The following is an 18450-nucleotide window of genomic DNA, read 5'->3' on the forward strand; positions in this document are numbered from 1 at the left end:
CTGTTATTATACTACCAGGTTTCACGGGAATTGGTTTTAATTTAGAAGAGAGTAAGGAACAAAGTTCACAGTCCAGGGGAATTTCTAGCAAGTTACTGGTCCTTTTGTTTAAGGAATCAACCTAAAGATTGCTTGGAGAATACAAAACCACAAAATAATTGTGAGACTGAGGAAAACAAGTGTTAGTTCTTCCTCCACTTTTGTTTACAGAGTTAGTTTCTACGTATTTTATGGAGATTTGGATTAATCAGATCAGTCATAACCTATCGAGTTCTGTATAAGATTTCAAAAATAGGTTACTCACTTTACTCATTTTTCTGAATTAGGCTTTTGTTTTGTTTTCCCCTAGTGTCTGTTGTTACTCCATAACTAATAAAATTAGCAGTGTTTTTAATATTTTAATTAACTTTAAAAAAAGCCTTTCTTCCCCATTGTAACTGTGTTTGTAGTATTTCAGAATATTTAAGGACAGAAGGGACCGTGATGAACATTTAATGTTATTTTTGTAGTTCTGTTGTTCCTTAACAAAAATGTACTGCAAAGAATAATGTGCAAAATTGGAAAAGAGGGCCCTGCTGTGCAAAACCACTCTAAAACTGTTTAAGTCGTCAGAGGCTTTCACGGTAAATTATATGATGATTCTACAAGTTTTCTTTGTAAGAAGCACCATTCTCTGTTCAGAGGCTGTATTATAATGTTCATGTCAACAATGATGTATATGTGTAGAATTACGATTGCCACCAGTCCTTGGGTGCAGACACTGGTGCTGGCAGTGCATGTAATTCTAAAGAACAAGCGCTTCTCTGGAAGAATTACCTTCTCAAGAAAGCAAACCACCTAAGTTTTGAATTTTCCTTTTCTTTAGTTGTAAAGCTAGTACTACCTTCCTTCCCCTGTCCCTAAGCTAATGCTAGATTTTGCTAAAGTCTATTCTGTTTCATAATGGGTTTGTGTATATGTTACTTTAAAATATTATTTGCTTGCTGTCCATCTGCCTGTTGGCAATATTTTATGTTCACTTATGATGTTTGCAACTTTTTTTTCTACACAGCAAACTTTGCCTGGACTGGTTTGCATTTCTTGATGTGGGTAACTCTATGCTGTTATACCTAAGATTTGGGCGTAGGTGTAGGGAGGAAGAGATGGAGAACAGAGAAGGTGCTAGGCTTGATATTAAAGATAAGTGTTCTTTCTTTTTTTTAAGTTCTGCTTTTGTGCTTCTCATGGACACAGTACACCGCACTCCATGGTGTACTCCACTGATGCCCAAGCTTGTTCCAGCCTGAGCTGGTCCATCTGCCTCCGCACTCTATTCAGTAATGCTGCCTCGTTAATAACCCCAGAGCCTTGGTCAGGGTTATTCACTCAGGCAAAATACCATGCTGATCCAGCTCTGTAACTTCCAATTTTGCCACTGGTTCAGGCTCCACACCCCATCATGCAGTGGCCATACGTGCTGTGTGATACCATGTACAAGATGTAAGCCTCCTGTACAGTAACCTAGGTACCTGTAAGTTAGATTCTTTGCTTCCTGCAGTGTTGTGGGGATAAGATCACTAATGTGTATGCAGTAATGTACTTCATTGGAAGTCCTATTTACTTTTTCAGAAAGTAATTATTGTAGTGGATTTCTCAGGCTTCTGTGTGAGACAAAACTGTTGGTCACTTTTCACATAGGTTTGGAGGGATATTGTCTGTATTTGGTCACATCTTTCTATATAATGGAAGGATAGCTAAGATGTCCCTTGGTCGCTAGACTTCATTGTTAAATGGTTGTGTGCTGCCTTAGGCTGGTATTTGAAGTGCTGTGTTTTGAGGTTAGTGTTTTTTGGACCTACAGCCGTGTTTTGAGGTTAGTGTTTTTTGGACCTACAGATATGTAGGCAATTGAAGGATCGGGACTCTAAACTGCTACTGTGTTCTGAGATTGAAACTTGCTGGTATGTAACTCTTCCCCACCATAAAATGTTAGATTACTACTGTTATTTCTGTAATGACCAGTACTTTACTCACTGTATAATTTTAAATCCAATCATAGTCAAACTCCCCTTGTAGCTTACTTCTGTTCACGGGGTAAAGTGTGAGGGTTTTGTTGGTTTTAATACAGACCCAAATTGTAATTAATATTTGTGTGTCCCAAACATGTTGTTCTGATTAGAGGCTCTTTGCCTAGGCATTTGTGTAGCCTGCCCTGTTTGAAACCCTGCCTTTTTCTGACTTCACTTCCTGAATCCGTTGACAACACTCACAGCCAAACAAAATACATGTTCACAATGCTGTTATTTGCAAAATATTCCCTTGTGAGTACAGCTGGGGCAACAAAAAGAGAGTTTCTCTGTATCTCGGAGAGAACTGACTATTCCTTATAGAAGTAAGGCACATAGTCCATTAGGCAATTTTAATCTTGGCAGTTAAGTAAGTGTTAAAACTTTGCATTTCACCACATACAAATGCACTCACATTTTTCATTACAGTTGCGCGTATTGATCACTGAGTGATCTGGTAACATACTCAGATTGCTGAATTTTCATCTATGCTGAAGTGAACCAGATAGCAACAGGCTCACAGCCCACCACACTGTTTACAAAACAGATGGAGGTAGCAGGAATATAAACTTGCTTTGCCCTGTCTTAGGCCTGATCCTCAAACGAGATGTGAGACCAAAGAAAGGGTTCACCTAAATTGCTTCTCCTCTCCTTGTGAAACTTCGTAACTGGCACTAAAACCCACCTTGCTTGACAGTAAATTCTCTGACTGGACACGAGTACCTCCTGAACTGGACCAAGTCAAGTAACTTGTGTCACAGAAACCAACCCACCAGATGATGCCCGCTTAACAAGTAGTGCTATTCCTCAGTGACTTTTTAGCCTGAACTACAGAATGTCGAACTTGAGAGAGAAAACACATAACTGCAATGCTAAATGTCTGTGTGCGTATTAGGATAGGGTGGAGCAGACTGTCATTCAGCTGTATTTAATTAACATAGTATTTTATATAATGTATTTATTTTTTACGTAATTAGGTGATTAAGCAAAATGCTTGCTAGTAACATCTATTCCATAACCCAGCACTGTTGAGAGTTAAACATGCACCTTTGCAGGTAATTAATCTCCTTGCCCTGCTTATTTTGCTAGTTGGCACTTGCTAAATCCCTGTAAAACCACACCCAGCAGTGCTGTGTATTATCCCTCTGCTGTCTATTCCTACATATGGTCAAAATCAACTTACCTTCCGGGTTGCTGACATCAGCAAAATGTACTCTTGGCAAACTACAGTATCCTCCTAGTAACCCTTTGTTTGGTTGGTGTTGTTACAATTGTATTCCTCTGACAGCAGCAAACACCACCTAAACAGTGCCTACCTTGACACTTGGATTATGATGTGGAAGGGATTACCATATTTTAAACGTTAGAACGACCCCTCGTGTGATAAAATGTATACAAGGGGAGGGAATTTAGAGGAGAAATACTTCCATGCTTCCTGTAAGGAACTGACCCACATTAGTTGCAAGTTTCAGGATAGGATCTTGGTAACAGTGTATCTATCCAATTATCTAGTCATTTTGTGACTTGACCTTAAACAAGACTGTCACTTCAATTAAAATTATGCTTATTCCTATTTTAAGGAAAAAAAGAAATTTTTAAGACTGCCTGCTCTGAAAAGTTAGTATTCACTAATAATTAATTTCTAATGTTTTCTGGTTGTCTTTTATAGTATCTATCTTCTCTTAGCTGTTTGGCTCTAAATGGCAAGCAGGAAAACATCTGGTCTCCCTTCAAATATGTTTATTGAACTAAATTAATTAGGTACAGTATTGAAAATCATGGTAGAATTGTTTCTCCCCCACTGCCCTGAGTTAAGTAGCATGTTTCTAAGGTATGTATTTGTATTGCCTTTGTACTAAAAATCAAGATTATCTTATTAAAAAAAAAAATACATGGGAAGCGCCAGAGAAGTTGCTATTTTCAGCAAGTTGCTGAAACAAGCAACAGGAGCTGCTGTTTTTCAGCAAGTTGCTCTTTTGATTTCCCACTAGGTTCAGTTTTCCCAGCTTTTCTATTGCTAAAAAGTTTAGAACCCACAATAACACCCAAAAGAGAAGTGATTTAAAGGTAGGGAGAGGGTTATAAAATTATTTTACTGTTGACAGCAGCATTGTCATAAGTATTAAAAACAAGGATCACCTCCTTTCTGGGAAGGAACATAGGAATAAAGGTGAATGTTTCTATTTTTGAAGCATACAGCCTATTTTATTGGGGGGGGTGGGGGGTGGTGTTTGGGGTTTTTTTGTTTTTGAAGTACAGCTGCTTGCCTTACCTTCTTGAGGGCTTTAATAAAAAGCACATCAGATCAAGTAGCCAGTTGCTCCAGTTATAGAGCTATTTCATACACTGGTTTTCTACCCCTCCACAACTTGCTTGAAGTTAGCCGATTAAACTGGGCCGCTAGAATATGGCAAGCAAGCTAGTCAGGTTATGACTGGGAACTACAACTTCAGGACAACTCCAAAAATTGTATTAGTTGAGTGATCAGGATCTAGCTTCTCCCTCTCCTCACACATTCCTCAGGACATGCCTATCATTACAGAGTAAGTTTAACATAATCCCTACTCTTCAGAGTTCACCACAAAGGGCACTAGCAAAAAAAAAAAGTGTGAGGGGGAAATGCATTTTAATGATTTTATTTTTCTTAAATATAATAGAACCATCTAGAATTTTTCCAGAAACAGAAACATTAAAAAATTATACTTTATTACAAATGGTAAACTCAGAGTGCTAAAAAAAAGCCTCTTATTTACAAACAATACTGGGCAGTGCCCAAATAAACAACATAAAAATAACTTACAAAGTCATGAAGTAGTTTATTGACATTAATCAACTTTCATAAAATAAAATAAAAAAGATATGTACATACACAATTTACTTGAAGGCAGGCAGAATAGTTCTTTTTTGTTTATCAGCCTCCCACAAACCTCCCTCCCACTTTTTTTTTTCTTAAGGAATACTACATAAAGCAATCTACAGTTTCTATTGCAGTTTAACCTTTAATACTGAATGATCATCGAATGTTAGGTCCATGCAGGTCTTGGTCAATGTTAAACGAAGATCTGACATCTGATCTGAGCAGGAACAGCACTTCTCGGAGTGGTGCCGGCCGCTTCACTAACTCAAGCTGAAGGCTTGCCAGTCTTTCCACACATGCGCTTTGCAGAGCACAGGCAGGACTCAGCCTTTCAGCTTTTCCCATTAGCTTTATGCATCTACCACTTTTGGTTTTCTGTTTTAGTTATACCACGATATCACAGTTCTCGTTTAAGACAGTCTCTTCAAAACGTTTGCAACTGTTGTGTTAGCATTAGCTGGCACCCGCTGTTGACATGGTTCATGACCTTCTGCTTAAGCTGTGCAACCTGTTCTCTGAGCATGTTGGCAGTGGATGCCAGCTCTGAGTTCTGGGCTTTCAAAGTTTTCACTTTTTCTTCCAACCTGGCAATCCTTTCCAACTTCCTTTTCCGGCATTTGGATGCTGCGATTCTGTTTCTCATACGTTTTCTCTCGGCTTTGATTCTCTCCTGCGACTCCATATCAATAGGAGACAGGGGAGGAGTTTCCCCTGGCATTTCAGGTACAGTCTGAGGCTCTTCTTTCAAAGCCTGAAGCCTGGGATGCTGCACCGGCATCTGGGGGTTTATGTGATGCTGAGGTGCGTAGCCCATGTTGTTTGTGTTGTAGTTAGGTGCGGAGTTGAGCGCGTTGGGGTTGAAGTTGCTGAGATTAGCGTACACCGGGGGCTCACTGTGCAAATTTGTATTGAAGCTACTGTTGCCGGCCATGGAGGACACAGGTGCCATGCCGCTGTTCACAGGTTGAGCGGCGGAGGTCACGCTGGGCATGGTGTTCTGGTTGTGCAGTTCCGCCAAGGCTCTCACAAAGCCTTCCGCGAACCCCTCTTGCTCGTCGGTAACGTTTTTGGGGCAGAGGAACTGCGTCGGGGTTGGCGTGGTGGTGATTAACCCGTTGCTGGACTGGATGATGAGCCGCTCCAGTTCAGGCGAGGCCAGTTTCAGGAGCCCCACGTCGGGGGAGGTGAGGATGTCGGCGTTCTTGTTCCTCAGGTGCGGCTTCAGGTTGCTGGATGGGTCGGACAGGTTCAGCGTCATGTTCTGCTTCAGCACTTTGGCGTTATTATATCCATACCCGCCGCTCTCCGGCGGCACGAAGCTGGCGTTCAGAGCATCCTCGTAGAAAGTAGGCTCCATCTTTGCACTCATAGAACAGAGTCCGCGGAGTGGCGCCGGGAGCTGCGGCAGCGCGGAGAAGCTGCCCGGCCGCCGCTTGCGCCCCGCTGCGCTCGGCCGCCTCAAGCCTCCCGGCCGCGCGGGGAGGGGAAGGAGGAGGCAGAGCCTTACTGCGCCGGGGCAAGGAGGGTCCTCCCGGCGCGGGCCGGGCCCGCCGTGCCTGGCGCCGCCGCGCTGAGAGCCCGCCTGGCCTGGCCCGCGGGGCTGCGGTGGGGCGCCTCGCCGCCCTCCTGCTGCTGCTGCTGCCGCCGCCGCGGGGCCGCCGCGCTGCTCCGCCGGCACAAGTTGCCGCGAGTACTTTTTTCCCCGCCTTCCTGCGCGCCCTGCCCGGCTCCGCTGCTGTGCTGGCCGTGCAGTGCCTGCTCCGCTCGCCTCCCCCCGGCGGCCGAAGTCGCGCTGCCGCCTGCCTGCCTGCCCGCCCGCCCCGCGCTCTGAGCCCGCTCCCGGCGTGGAGCCCTTCACTTATCAGCGACCGGGAACCCGCTAAAAATAGCCCATGATGTCACCCCGCGGGCTCCCCATTGGCTGCCGCCGCCTCTCCCGGGGGAGGCGGGCCGCTGGCCCGGCCCGGTGCATATCAGCCGGTCGCCATGGCCACCCCGCCCCTAGAAGCTTCTTAGCGCCGGCGCGGGGCCTTGTGGGATGAGGTAATGCTGGCGGCGGCTCGGGGCATTGTGGGCTGACGTCTTGTTTTTGAATATCTGGTTACCGCGTCCAGAGCGCGAGCGGGGTTGGCCACTGTCGGCGCCTCCTTAACGGCCACGTACCAACCGCCCGCCGGAGGGGCCGCCCGCCGCTCGGCCCCCGCCCGCCGCTGCCGCTCCCTGCCTGTTTTCGCCGCCGTTTGTTTATTTGTTTGTCGGCCGTTCCCTGCGGCGGACTGGAGCCGGCAGGTTTCGGCCTGTTGGTTTGCTTGTGTGTGTTCCCCACCAGCTCCGCCCCCCCCCTCCCGCCGCCGGTGGTACGGCCCTTCAGGTGGCGCTTCGGGGGAGGCCTCACGTGATTTCCCCTCCTCGCCGCCGTCCCGCCGCCCGTGCGGCTTCCAGGCAGGGCCGGGGGTGGTGCTCTGGCCGCGGCGGGGCCGGGGCGGGCACCAACCGCCGCGGGGCGGCCCCCGCCTACGCGCCCGCGGTGCTCCCCGCTGAGGGGGCCCAGCGCTTCCCCGCCCCGCCGGCCAGGCGTGCCTGGGGCTGGCGGCGGCTGAGGCTTCGCCCTCGCCTGCCTTCTAGACGCGGCCGGCGGCTCTCAGGGGAGCCCCGCCGGCCGGGAAGGGCGGCCCGGGCTCCTAGAGCTCCGCCAACGCCGCTGGCCGGGCGGAGGACGCTGAGCCGCGCTGCTGTGGGGCAGAGGACGGCCCTTTGCCCCTCTCCCCCCTTCCCAACGGGACAGCTGGGGTTGGGTGATAGGTGTCTCGTCCGGTACCGCCCGGCCGCGGTGGGGGTGTCCGCGGGGGCATGGCTGTGCCATTAGCTCGGAGATGGCAATTCTCGGTCTCAAAAACATTCCAGGAGAACAGAGCCGGGGAAATGAACCCTGACAGGAAAAAGTCTGGTTCCAGATGGGCTTCTCTAAACTCGTCCTCCAAGGGGAGGGGACAGCGGCGGCCTAATTTTAGAAAGAGTGCCCTAGTATTACTGTGGAAGTACGGGTTAGTGGGGAGGGAAAATAAAAGCTGGAGTTGAAGGATCCTGTTCGAGGAGAAAAGTCTGTGCTGGCATGTTCACCTCGGAGCAACAGATGGGTGACCTGTGGTTTGCTGTAATGTCGTGCTGAGCGTGGCGTGCATCAGCACGGCACAGCCCTAGTGAAAAGCTGTGCCCTACTGCTGGGGGTCATTATTTTTACCTTCCCCCTCCTCACCGAGCCCCACACACCCCCTTCTCTGGGAGGTGTGCATATTGATGCTGACAGGCAGCTACCTCTAGAATAAAGTGCAGCAGCTATTCAAGGCCAGGCAGTGACAATATGGGGTAGGACAAGGACTGAAGGTGGACTGCTGTATCCCTCTATATGCCTGCAACGCGAAGCTGTTACCTGCTGTTGTAGGATGGTCCAGCTTTTTATGTCAGTGAAGAACTTGGTCTACCTGGTTCAATCACTTTGATATGTGAAGCTGACAAACTTATGTCTAGGTTTCAAAATGCACTTTCAAATTCTGCAGTGCTATTTTTTCCTAGACATAATGACATAATTATCAGTTACAGTATAGGAAGCAACAATGAAGCAAACAGAAATGCAAGCAGCTGTGAAAGAAAAGTGAAGGTCTGGCTCCCCTGTTTGTAGTTGTTGATAATTTTGCTTTTCTTCTTCTCTGTTTTCTGGTGTGCCCACCTGACTTCATTCGACCACATGGTGGGCACTAGTGCTGCTTTGTATGCTAACTGGAATTATGCAAATAATATATACACTTCTTTCTAAGTTTGTGTGAACTCCATGACATGAAATACAAAGTTTTGCCTGGGAAAGTGGGGGCTTGCTGTGTGCTGTTGGCATACACGCAGCCTTGACGTTGGCAGTGCCTGTCTGTGTTGCAGGTAACTCGAACTACTCGGCTGCCACTGTAGCTTCAGCTGCAAATAGTTTAGTCAAACAGCAGTAAGTTATTGCATATGCATAAGAAAATCTTTGAAATTCATTAATGCAGTGAATGCTAGAAGTTGTTTAACTCCTTTTTAATCTTTACATGTAAGATAAATAGAGGCCAGCAACTGACTCTTCTGGCAGAAGAGCCAAGGGGCATCAAATGGAACTGGCAGGTTCAGAGTAAACCAGAGAAATGTCTTCACAGAATTGTAGTTAAGCTGTGGAACTCCTTGGCAAGAGCACTGTGTGGACTGAGGAATTTTAAAGTGATTAGATGAAGGCAGTGCATCTTTGACTCTGAAATCCCAAAGGTACTAATGGCTTGTGCCTGGGAGAGCATCCCGAGGCAAAATGCCTGTGTGCGTGCCCTGGTTTTGTGTGCCTCTCCAGGTATCCGCTCTTAGCTCCTGTTAGAGATAGGGTATCTAGTCAGACCTGATGTGGTGGTCCTTGCTGCCTTAACAATCCCCAGAGATAGTCCATAAATGATCTGTCTCTGTTGTGTCAGCGTGCAGTTTTGATGTTTGTAAAGGGCTTGTCTATGCAAGGAAGAAATTCTGGAGAAATGTAAGACGTGAATTTTAAGTAGTTTGCTGTGTGGAAGTTTTTATTGTGAAATAAGAATTATTTTTAAGTTAAGCTAAAAAAATGTATGTTTTTTCTTTTCAGATCCTGTTATGTAGGAAACCATGCAAATAATTTGTTTTAGTCAGTTTTCTGTATAGACAAATAATACTAATTAAGTTTGTTCTCATTAATTGCTGACATATTTTATTTGTTAGAGTTTTGTTTCTTTGTTTTATCTTTTTGGGTTTTTTTTTGTGTGTTTCTTTAGTCCTAGAAAGCCAAGTTAAGACTACAAGGAACATAGCCAGTATAGCTTTAACCACTCTATTTAATATGTATTTGTATAACCTGAAAAACTGTGCCTTTATAGTCTGTCCAGTTCAGCCCCACTATATCAATGAAAGTTTTTCATTAGCTTCAGTGAGTGTTTGATCGGGCTGGAGGGATTCATTTAAAGTAATTTAATTTTTTTTATTTATTTTAATCCTCCACTCATTTTAGTTTTCTACTTCCTTCCTCTTACAGATTCAGGACTAGACATTCCAGTTTGCTGGAGACATGTTGCTACTGAGGCCTGTAGCTATGGGGGACACCCACCCGTCAGTCCGCTCATTATGGTAATTGCCACTCACTTAGAGGTTATTTGGTCGAGGCTAGCAGTACACAGTCAAGCTGGTCATAAAGGTTGTGCATAGTAGGAGAGCTCTGAAATCAAAGACAAATGCTCTTTGCTGCTCCCAGGGGATTTTCTGCCTAATTCGGGACTGACTGGTGAGCAGGCGCTTGCAGAGGTCTCAGCTTAGATTTCAGCCGAGTGCCCCAAGATCACCACCTGAGACTCACTGAGTGCTGCAGATCAGAAGTGGGGCCCATGAATAGAGAGACGGTGATCCTTCGTGGCCGTTAGCCAAGAAGCTGGGAATTTTGGTGACTATGCCCTGATTTATTAAGCAGCTATTACTTTAGGGCTATTTTTTTTTTACCCCTTTCCTGACATCCTTAAGTAAATATTCCTTTAGTAGTATGAAAGAACACTTACCAACCCATTTATAAACCATAGCCATTTACATGTCTCAATAAACTGACTTGTGGGTAGGGATTGGAAATGAACTATATATCTCTCTTGCTGTGAGGGGCAGATGTGTTGAGCAGCAGTAATGCAGATTTTGATTTATAAAGTTCTCTAATCAATCAATACAAGACTCACTGAGGCAATCAGATAATCTGAATAATTAAATGGCTTTTCAGGGACAAATTAAAATTTCTGATACATACCACATCCATCTAAATTATATTTGGTGTCCAGGATTAAATGGGGTTGTTATTTTGTTTCACTCCTTTATCACAAATGCTTTTGGCTTATTTTTGGACCATTTGACAAAAAAAAAAAAAAAACAACCCAAAAAAACCCCCGACAGTTTCTGCTCTTTTATATTGGAAACATTACTTGCAGAAAGAAAATGCTTGTTTCCATGTAGTTTTTATTTTTCTTTAAACTTAGATATATTGCATTATCTTGCTTTTTCCCCTCATCAGAGATGTTACCACAATCTTTTTATTATATAGACAATTATTTTTATTATATAGATTTTTTCTTTCTTTCTTTTTTTTGGTTTTACTTCATGCTTTCAAATGTGATATCCTGCTTCACCTCTGCATAAAAATGACTAAGAGTGGGAATTAGTGGATGTTGTTGTACTGCTTTTCACTTGCTGAAGGAATTAGTACAGAACAGGTTTCCCCAATTGCTTAAGGAATTAGTATAGAGCAGGTTTCCCCAACTGAGGGAGACAAGAGTTTGAAGAGTCAGAAGGAGCAAGTGTTTTTCTTCTATTTACTACATCAGAGCATAGTAAAAGAAGCTGGGAGTGAGAGGGCACAAGGAACAGAGTTTCTTTAGGCTAAGTGGAAGTAAAATAATTCACAGGTGCTTCTGCTCACAGTTCTTCCCTGGTTCCTCAAGGTGTGTTTTCATAGCCGGCTCAAGTCCACCTAAGTCTGCAGCGAAGCAGCCAAGGTGTGGTAAAGAGGTGCCACCTCATCCACCCCCAGCTTCCATGGCCTCTCCTTTTGCTCTTTGCTCCCAGTAGAGCTCACGTGGCTAGGTAGAGACACAGGAGCTAAATCTGGCTGAAAGCTGAGCTGAAATTTAAAATAAATAAAAAAAATGAGGATACAAGGGAGGGGGTTGGTAATGCACAGGCTGGGGGAAGAGTGAGACTCACAGCTTGAAGCAAAGGACCCTGGAACCAGATCTGTACAACAAGACCGAAAGCTACTCTTGAGCTAGTCTTCGGTTTGCACATGAAAAATGCTCTTCAGAGCTATAGGCACTTGTAAATGAATATCATGTCCATCTCCTCCACCCTCAATTAGTCATCGCATAACCAAGCTATACGCATTTAGTCCTTTTCATCTTTCTTCTTGTCAAGCCCTTTGGCCTGTCCCCCTCACCTACTCATCCCACCAATCATTTTAATTAATCTCTGAATTTCTTTGAAACTAATAGTTTGTGGAATGAAGGAAAATGAGTAGGTTAGAGAGAGAAGATTGTGAACGATGGAGGTGGGGCAAAGCTGGGAGACTTTGCAAGACCTGTTGGGTTACCTCTGGGGCAGGACAGCCGCACAATAAACACAGTGGAAGACTGCAGAAGTAAGGGAGGAACCACTAAAAATATTTTCTGTTTTCTTAAGAATGCTGCCTGAGCAATTCAAACCCTGGACGTTTATGTACAGCAACACACGAATGAAAGATTTGATATGGTTGTCTTCTAAAGTGGATAGGATGATCTCTTTACCCAATAGTTATACTAGGTTTCTGACTATTATTTGTCCCATTCCCAGCTAGCTTTATAGAGGATCTCAGTGGTCACTGCAAGTGCTCAGAACTGTATTTTCAAATAACTAATGAACTATATCTTTTTTTATTCAAACAGCTGTATGTATATTATAATTTTTGATCAAAAAACTGACCAAATAGAAATTAACTACGTTGTTTAGAGATGAATCTTAAAGGAGCCCTGGGGCCTTGCTCCGCATGGTTTTTAGGATGTTACAGATCTAAATGTCACACCATTAATGTCTCTGTGTTCATTATTTCTATGCCATAGCATAGCCGGTGCTCTGAGAGATAGTGTATTGGGCAAAGTTCCCATCCTGTGGAGCTTACTGTCGGAAAAATCCTCTGTGCACAAAGGAGGCTGGCAGAATAGCAGTTGATCCACAGTGGGAGCCCAAAGAGTGAAGGTAAGCAGTAGAGGAGGCGCTGGAGGATGTGTTGCATATGGGAAGCAGACGGCTGTGCTCAGCATTGCGAACTGGTCGCATGAAAAAATTTACCATACAAATAGAAGCATACTAATGCTGAGTGGTGGGAAGGCAAGTGAACACCTTTGAAAAGATATTTAATGTGTTTGGGGACAAAGATTCCACTGCAAGTGTGCATTTGCTTGTATGTTACTGAGGTGGAGTTTCACTGTGGAGAACTGAAGTTAGTTTTTCTGGCCTTTTATTGTTTCAATAAACACAAAGTAAATAGTGGCAACAAACTGCATTGATACATAGTTGCCAATTGTGACTGAAAGCCTCAGAATAACTGGATTTAACCATTCAGAGCCCTTAGTAAAATGGCTCAGTTTTGATTAGGGTCTCTGAATGAATACAAAATGCTTGGATTTTTGATTAATAAAAAATTTGGCATCCTGTCAAAATTGACACCTCACTCTGTCTTAGCAGCTGTTGGAACAGTAGGCTCCTGGCAACCTGGGATAAAGCGGTGCTTGCAACAGGAGAAGGAAAGGAAGCAGGACTGCGTGAGACCAAAAAAGCCTAGTGTAAAGCACCATAGAGCTGAGGGATTTCCAGTGAGCAGTCAAGCTTTCCTTCTCTGTGCTGTGGGTTCAGGCATGGACATAGTGAATTTCTGTTACTGAATGTCACCAGTGGCTGACAGATGTAAGGACACCTGTCTGAATTCATGTTTCTGACAGTAGCAGCAATAAACAGAGAAAGGATGGAATAGTGAAAGTCTTGCAGTTTGTTCCTTCCCAGGGATTATAGTGGCGGAGCCTGTGGGGAAGTTTACAGAGTGCCTGTTCATGTAATTCAAATGGAAACATTTACTCTGGATGACAGTCATTTGTGTTGGAGTCATGGTGTGGGAGCAGTTAGGGTTGCCAAATAGCCAAGGAAGGCCTTGTAGGGAGGAAAGGGCATGGCCTGGGTAGGATAGTACCTGAAAGCACGAGTTGAAGACTTCAGTTTTCAAGAAGATGCTACTAAACTGCTACTCTTCCTCAGTCTTGTCTGATTAATAATAAACAACCTGATCTCTGATCACAGCTGATGTATCACACAGCGACTGCGTAGCTGCTCCCCACTGGTCTGGGCAGCCCTGTCCCTTCACAGGATGGGAATATCCCAGACTTGTCCACAGCAGCCCCTTAGGACTTCTGTAGGAGAACAACCAGGATACTCAAAACTTTCAAAATTGATGTTCTTTCCTCTCTTCTTTGGTAAAAATTGTATCCAGTTGCCAACACTGCAGTGTCTATATGTTCTCTTGTTTCAGAAGGAAACGGAGATGAAAAATTTAGTCCAGAATCAGTATCGATCCTTACCTGAGATCTTGGGTTTTTTCTTTTTATAATGGGTTCAGGACCACTGTTCACATGTGTGCTGAAAGCAGTACTGCGTGAGCAGCCAGCAGTGCATTTGGCAGGCGCATTGGTCAGCTCACAGGACTGTTTACACAGTCTGTTAAGAACATATGAAACTTATAAAAAGCCATAACATTTGAATATATTAGAAACAAGTTCATGAGATCAAGGAAAATTTTTAGGATAAAAGGACAATAATAAAGCAAAGGCCTAAGGGCTGTGATGGCTGCTAATTGAAATTCAGATTTTTTTTAAATTTTACTTTTTTGTTGTTTGTTTTTTCTAGTAAGCACAACTAGGCAAAAATGGCTGTATGGTATTTAGAGATCTGGGTACCAGCTGCGGTGTGCTCATATCTGCAGAGGCTTCTGTTCAGCTAAGAGCGGGCCGTGGATTCAGGTAAGTCATGTGAGAGAGGTTATGCACGTGTGTTGTAAGAGCAACGTAGCCTTATTCTATATAAGCATGTTTTGTGCTGATGTTTTCCAGTTACTGCATTCCTTACAGTCAGTATAGGAGAAGCTGTGTGGCTGGCAAAACTGCAAGCCCAGACAAAGCAGTTCTGGGTGTGGATGCTTACAGCCTATTGCCAGGTGCTTCAAATAGGCATTTATGTCAAAGATCTGAGGTCAATTCAATGATAGCCAATTTCAGCCCTAGATTATTATGTAAATATTAATAAGAACAGTGGTATATTTTACATCTGTTATTGGTCTGCAAAATATTTGCCTAACCCTGTAGCAGTAGTGGTGGGCTTATATATCCCTTCAGGACAACCATGAGAATTTACAAAGTGGAACAAAAATTTGTTCATCTCTTTGACATAACCTTGAGAGTTTAATGAGAAGTAAACTTATTTTCTCTATACTAGCAGAGAAAACCAGGAGAACAGAATAAACTCAAATGGGATAGATCTGTAGTCTTCCCTGGTTTTGCCTCCCTGCTGAATGACCCTTAATCACTTTTTGCATCTCTGTGGCTTGGTTTCCTTGCCTGTAAAATGGGTATAATGAGACTGAAGTTCTAGTGAAGCATGCAGATCTATGGGGACTAAATGCTTTACCAGTGTTATGAACTATTTTTATTTAAAGATGCATTATGAAAAAAAGATACAAAAAAAGAATGGAATTTCATCTGGAAGATCTGGGATTAATTTATTGGTATAAAATATTTGTTACTGGCCTCATCTGCTTTTAGGATATCAATGATTGATGTTTTTATTGGTTAATCAGCTTTGTAATGCATTTTGAATCTGACTGAGGACTGTGTAGAACATATACAGGCACTTAGATTTATGCCATTTTCACCCTCTGACATTTTGACCAAATAGCTTGCAGTTGCTGTGTGTCTGCTTTTTTAGAGGGGTTTTGTGGTTTGGTTTTTTCTTTACCTTTAGAGTCTCTGCTGTGAGAGGCTCTGACAATGATTTGGAGTTGTTAATGTAAAAAATGCTGTGTAGGAGGAAGTATTACATGTTTAGCTTCCCAGAAGGGGGGAACCTGAGGCACAGTGATCAGCACCTCTCCAGTTTCACACAGGTAGATTTTTTTAAAGAAAAAGCCTTTGATCCTTAGTCCAAAACTTTGACAAGAAGATGATCATGTGAAACACAGGAACTCTTCTACGTTTTACAGCCCTTGGGGAAGCGGGTGGGTGCAACAGCCACGCCCTCCTCACAGGAGTGGGTATTGTCAGTCCTGGGGAGGTGAAGCTTACAGCCCCCCTTGGACACTTCCACCCAATAAATTTGCACCTAAGCTTTCTTGCCTGTTTTGACTTGTACGTTAAGTTTTAAAATGCTATACATGTAGCAGTCATTTTTAAGGAAAACTAAGGAGCGCTTTGTAGCAGATGTAAATCAGCGCAATTCACAATGTCCTTAGTTCCGCAAGTGCTTTCGGCCGGCACTGCTGACAAAAGAGGCAGTCCTGCCCTCTTCCTGCTCCCACGCTGTCCCCTCCCTTGCGCTGACACAGCCATGAGGTGAAGTGTGTTGGGAAATACATCCCGTTCAAATCTATCCCAGCGAAAAACCTGAATGGCTGGGAAGAGAAGCATTTGCTTCTTTTCAGGGTGTCACCCGTATATCCCAGATTAAAGTCCTTGTGGAACCACCGTGTTAGTGCAATTCACTGGTCTCTGTGAAAGCCAGGAGCTTTGCTCGTTTGTCTCAGCAGCTTCTGGCTAAAAGAGAATTGTGCTGCAGCTGGAAACTCAATCAAGCGAGTTGCAAAACATTTCATTCATACGTGGTCCTCGGTTGATTCTTAATACACCTTTACTATAGTCGGTAGCACTTCATAAGCCTTGTCAACATTGCAGTCGAACAAAGGCTTGTCTCAAGACTTTGTGTTGTGTAAATAAACCTTGTGCCTAGCAGGGTGTCACTGAGTTAATGTAAAGCCTGAAAAGGGGAGGGCGTGGGAGCAGCATGCCAGTCTTAACGTTCTGTTTTCTGCACAGGATTGCAACAGGATTGCAACAGCCCAGCCTATCTGAGCTGCTGCACGTACCGTAAACATGTCTCTGCACTTGAATTTGAGATGGGTGGCGACAGAACAATATACCTTTCTGGGAAATGGTAATGGACAGCAAGATTTTGTTCTAAGGGAATTCTGAATAAACAATAGCAGTTTTCTTCTTAGGATGCTGGTGCTTTCCAGGTGGCCCCCCAGACAACCAAACAAAGGAAATGTATATGGCAGCATTCACTCAAGGGTTAAAGTTTCAGGATAAGGTGGGGGGATGTTGAAAATCCCATGAACGTTAATAGTTATGCTTATATCTTTGTGGTAGCTCTGACTCCTTTTTTTTGTTTCTCACAGATCAGTAATTAGGGGACAAATGACAGGAATAACCCCCTTAGTAAAAGTATACAACCATTTCTGAAACAAACAGCATTTCATATGCAAAGCTGTCTGGTGAAGTTGCATGCTCAGGGTGCTTTTTCAGGCCTCATGGGAAGTTTTACAAAGAGCAAGCTATCTTTTAGCAAGTGCTTTTCTTTAGTTTCAAAATCCTCTGTTGCTTTTTTCTAGAATGATTTTCCTGGAAAAGGTGATACAAGCCATAAGAAAAGTCTGTGTAGGGTTTACTGCTCCCCCTAACCCTCCCCCCACCAACACTGGGAGCTCTCAAAAATATTTTAGTATCCTGGAGATTAAAACCAGTGTATTTAATTTGTATTTGTCTTGTAATAGCTTTGACTTTCGCTGCCTTGTCCTCCCCTTTATTGGGAGTACATGTGTGAGCACTCCCTCTAATGTTGTTTATACACTCCCTGTCAGGTTCAATAAGCAGTTTCTTAGCAGGACACCTTCCCACGTGAAAGAAATGTTTCCAGTTCTTGTCTTAGCTCCTGCTTCCTCCATGTGCAGTGTCTTGACAGAGCATAGCAGAGAACAGAGATGAGTATCAGTGGTATCAGTAAGTCTTAGCTGATAAATAGGAATTAACTCTAGAATCTCATCAATTTACTGGGAGCTTAGATGTAGGACAGCTGTTTACAGGACTTTTTATAGGTGTTCCAGTTATGTGAGTTTTATGTAGAGCCTATTTTAAATTTAGGCATTTTATTAATAGTGGATCTGGAAAATCTTACAACTCTAGTATACCAATGCACCTCTTGGGTAATGCTGAAAATAATGTGGTAATCTGTTGAGGGATTCTTTGTGTAAACAGAGATATTGCTAAAGAGAATCAAGATAAAATGTAAATGTGAATAATTGCCCCTAAGACAACGAAAAATTGGCAAGCAGCCATATAGAAATTAGAAATTTAACTGGTTTTATACCATGGGTACTAAATTATACTGGTGGAGTCTCAAGTGAATGGCAAACCCACAGCTGACACGTAGGACCAAGGATTTCCCCTTCATCAATAGGTATAGTTAAGTAAAATTTCCCTGAGCAGAAAAACATGTTACAGGAGTGGCCAGATTTTCAGCTTTGAAGTAGAAGACATACTTTCATTTTCAGTATCTCCATTAGAGCTTCTTTTTGCAAGACCAGGAGTGTTAACTCTTGTGCCTGAGCCAAAATTCCAACCTAAGCAGAATGTACTCATCTAAATTTCCCTTTTGGTTTCATTTGGACAAGGTATCCTTTGGTGTAGTGTTGCTGTGTACTGTTACAACAGTTGCTGTGTTGGGAGCTTGGGAAGGCGCCCGCATGGAAGAGGTTACATAAAAACTAGACCATTATAAGCTCAGAGAAACCCCTGAGCGTGATGATTAAAAAGAGAAAACGATTAGGGAAAGCACATCAAAGAGTCTCAGTGAGAGTCCTGAAAGGAAAAATACTGATTATATTTGTTTTGATTTTGTCTTACATGAAGTAAAAGA

At 43.7% G+C, this 18450-nt stretch overlaps 2 protein-coding genes across 8 annotated transcripts in view; one reads left to right on the forward strand and one right to left on the reverse strand.

Annotated features, from left to right (window-relative positions):
- FGGY (FGGY carbohydrate kinase domain containing) overlaps positions 1-18450 on the forward strand; it is a 325638-nt gene that overhangs the window by 20816 nt on the left and 286372 nt on the right. For 2 of the 7 annotated variants that reach the window (XM_055814962.1, XM_055814963.1), the window contains exon 2: positions 14395-14507. The gene's annotated coding sequence lies outside the window, so the exon portion shown is untranslated. Of the gene's footprint in view, positions 1-6923; positions 6946-9973; positions 10066-12560; positions 12697-14394; positions 14508-18450 lie in introns of those variants that run through there. The other 5 variants (XM_055814959.1, XM_055814958.1, XM_055814960.1 and 2 more) reach the window with 5 other exon arrangements.
- On the reverse strand, positions 4666-6902 carry JUN (Jun proto-oncogene, AP-1 transcription factor subunit). Its single transcript, XM_005241522.4, has one exon. It carries the CDS (start codon positions 6269-6271, stop codon positions 5327-5329), a length of 945 nt encoding a protein of 314 aa, XP_005241579.1. The 5' UTR covers positions 6272-6902; the 3' UTR covers positions 4666-5326.

This window comes from Falco peregrinus, chromosome 10 (genome assembly GCF_023634155.1).
Source record: "Falco peregrinus isolate bFalPer1 chromosome 10, bFalPer1.pri, whole genome shotgun sequence".
Taxonomy (NCBI): Eukaryota; Metazoa; Chordata; class Aves; order Falconiformes; family Falconidae; genus Falco; species Falco peregrinus.

Coding starts and splice junctions, on each gene's coding strand:
- JUN (XM_005241522.4), bottom strand. CDS start 6,271: ATGAGTGCAAAGATGGAGCCTACTTTCTACGAGGATGCTCTGAACGCC.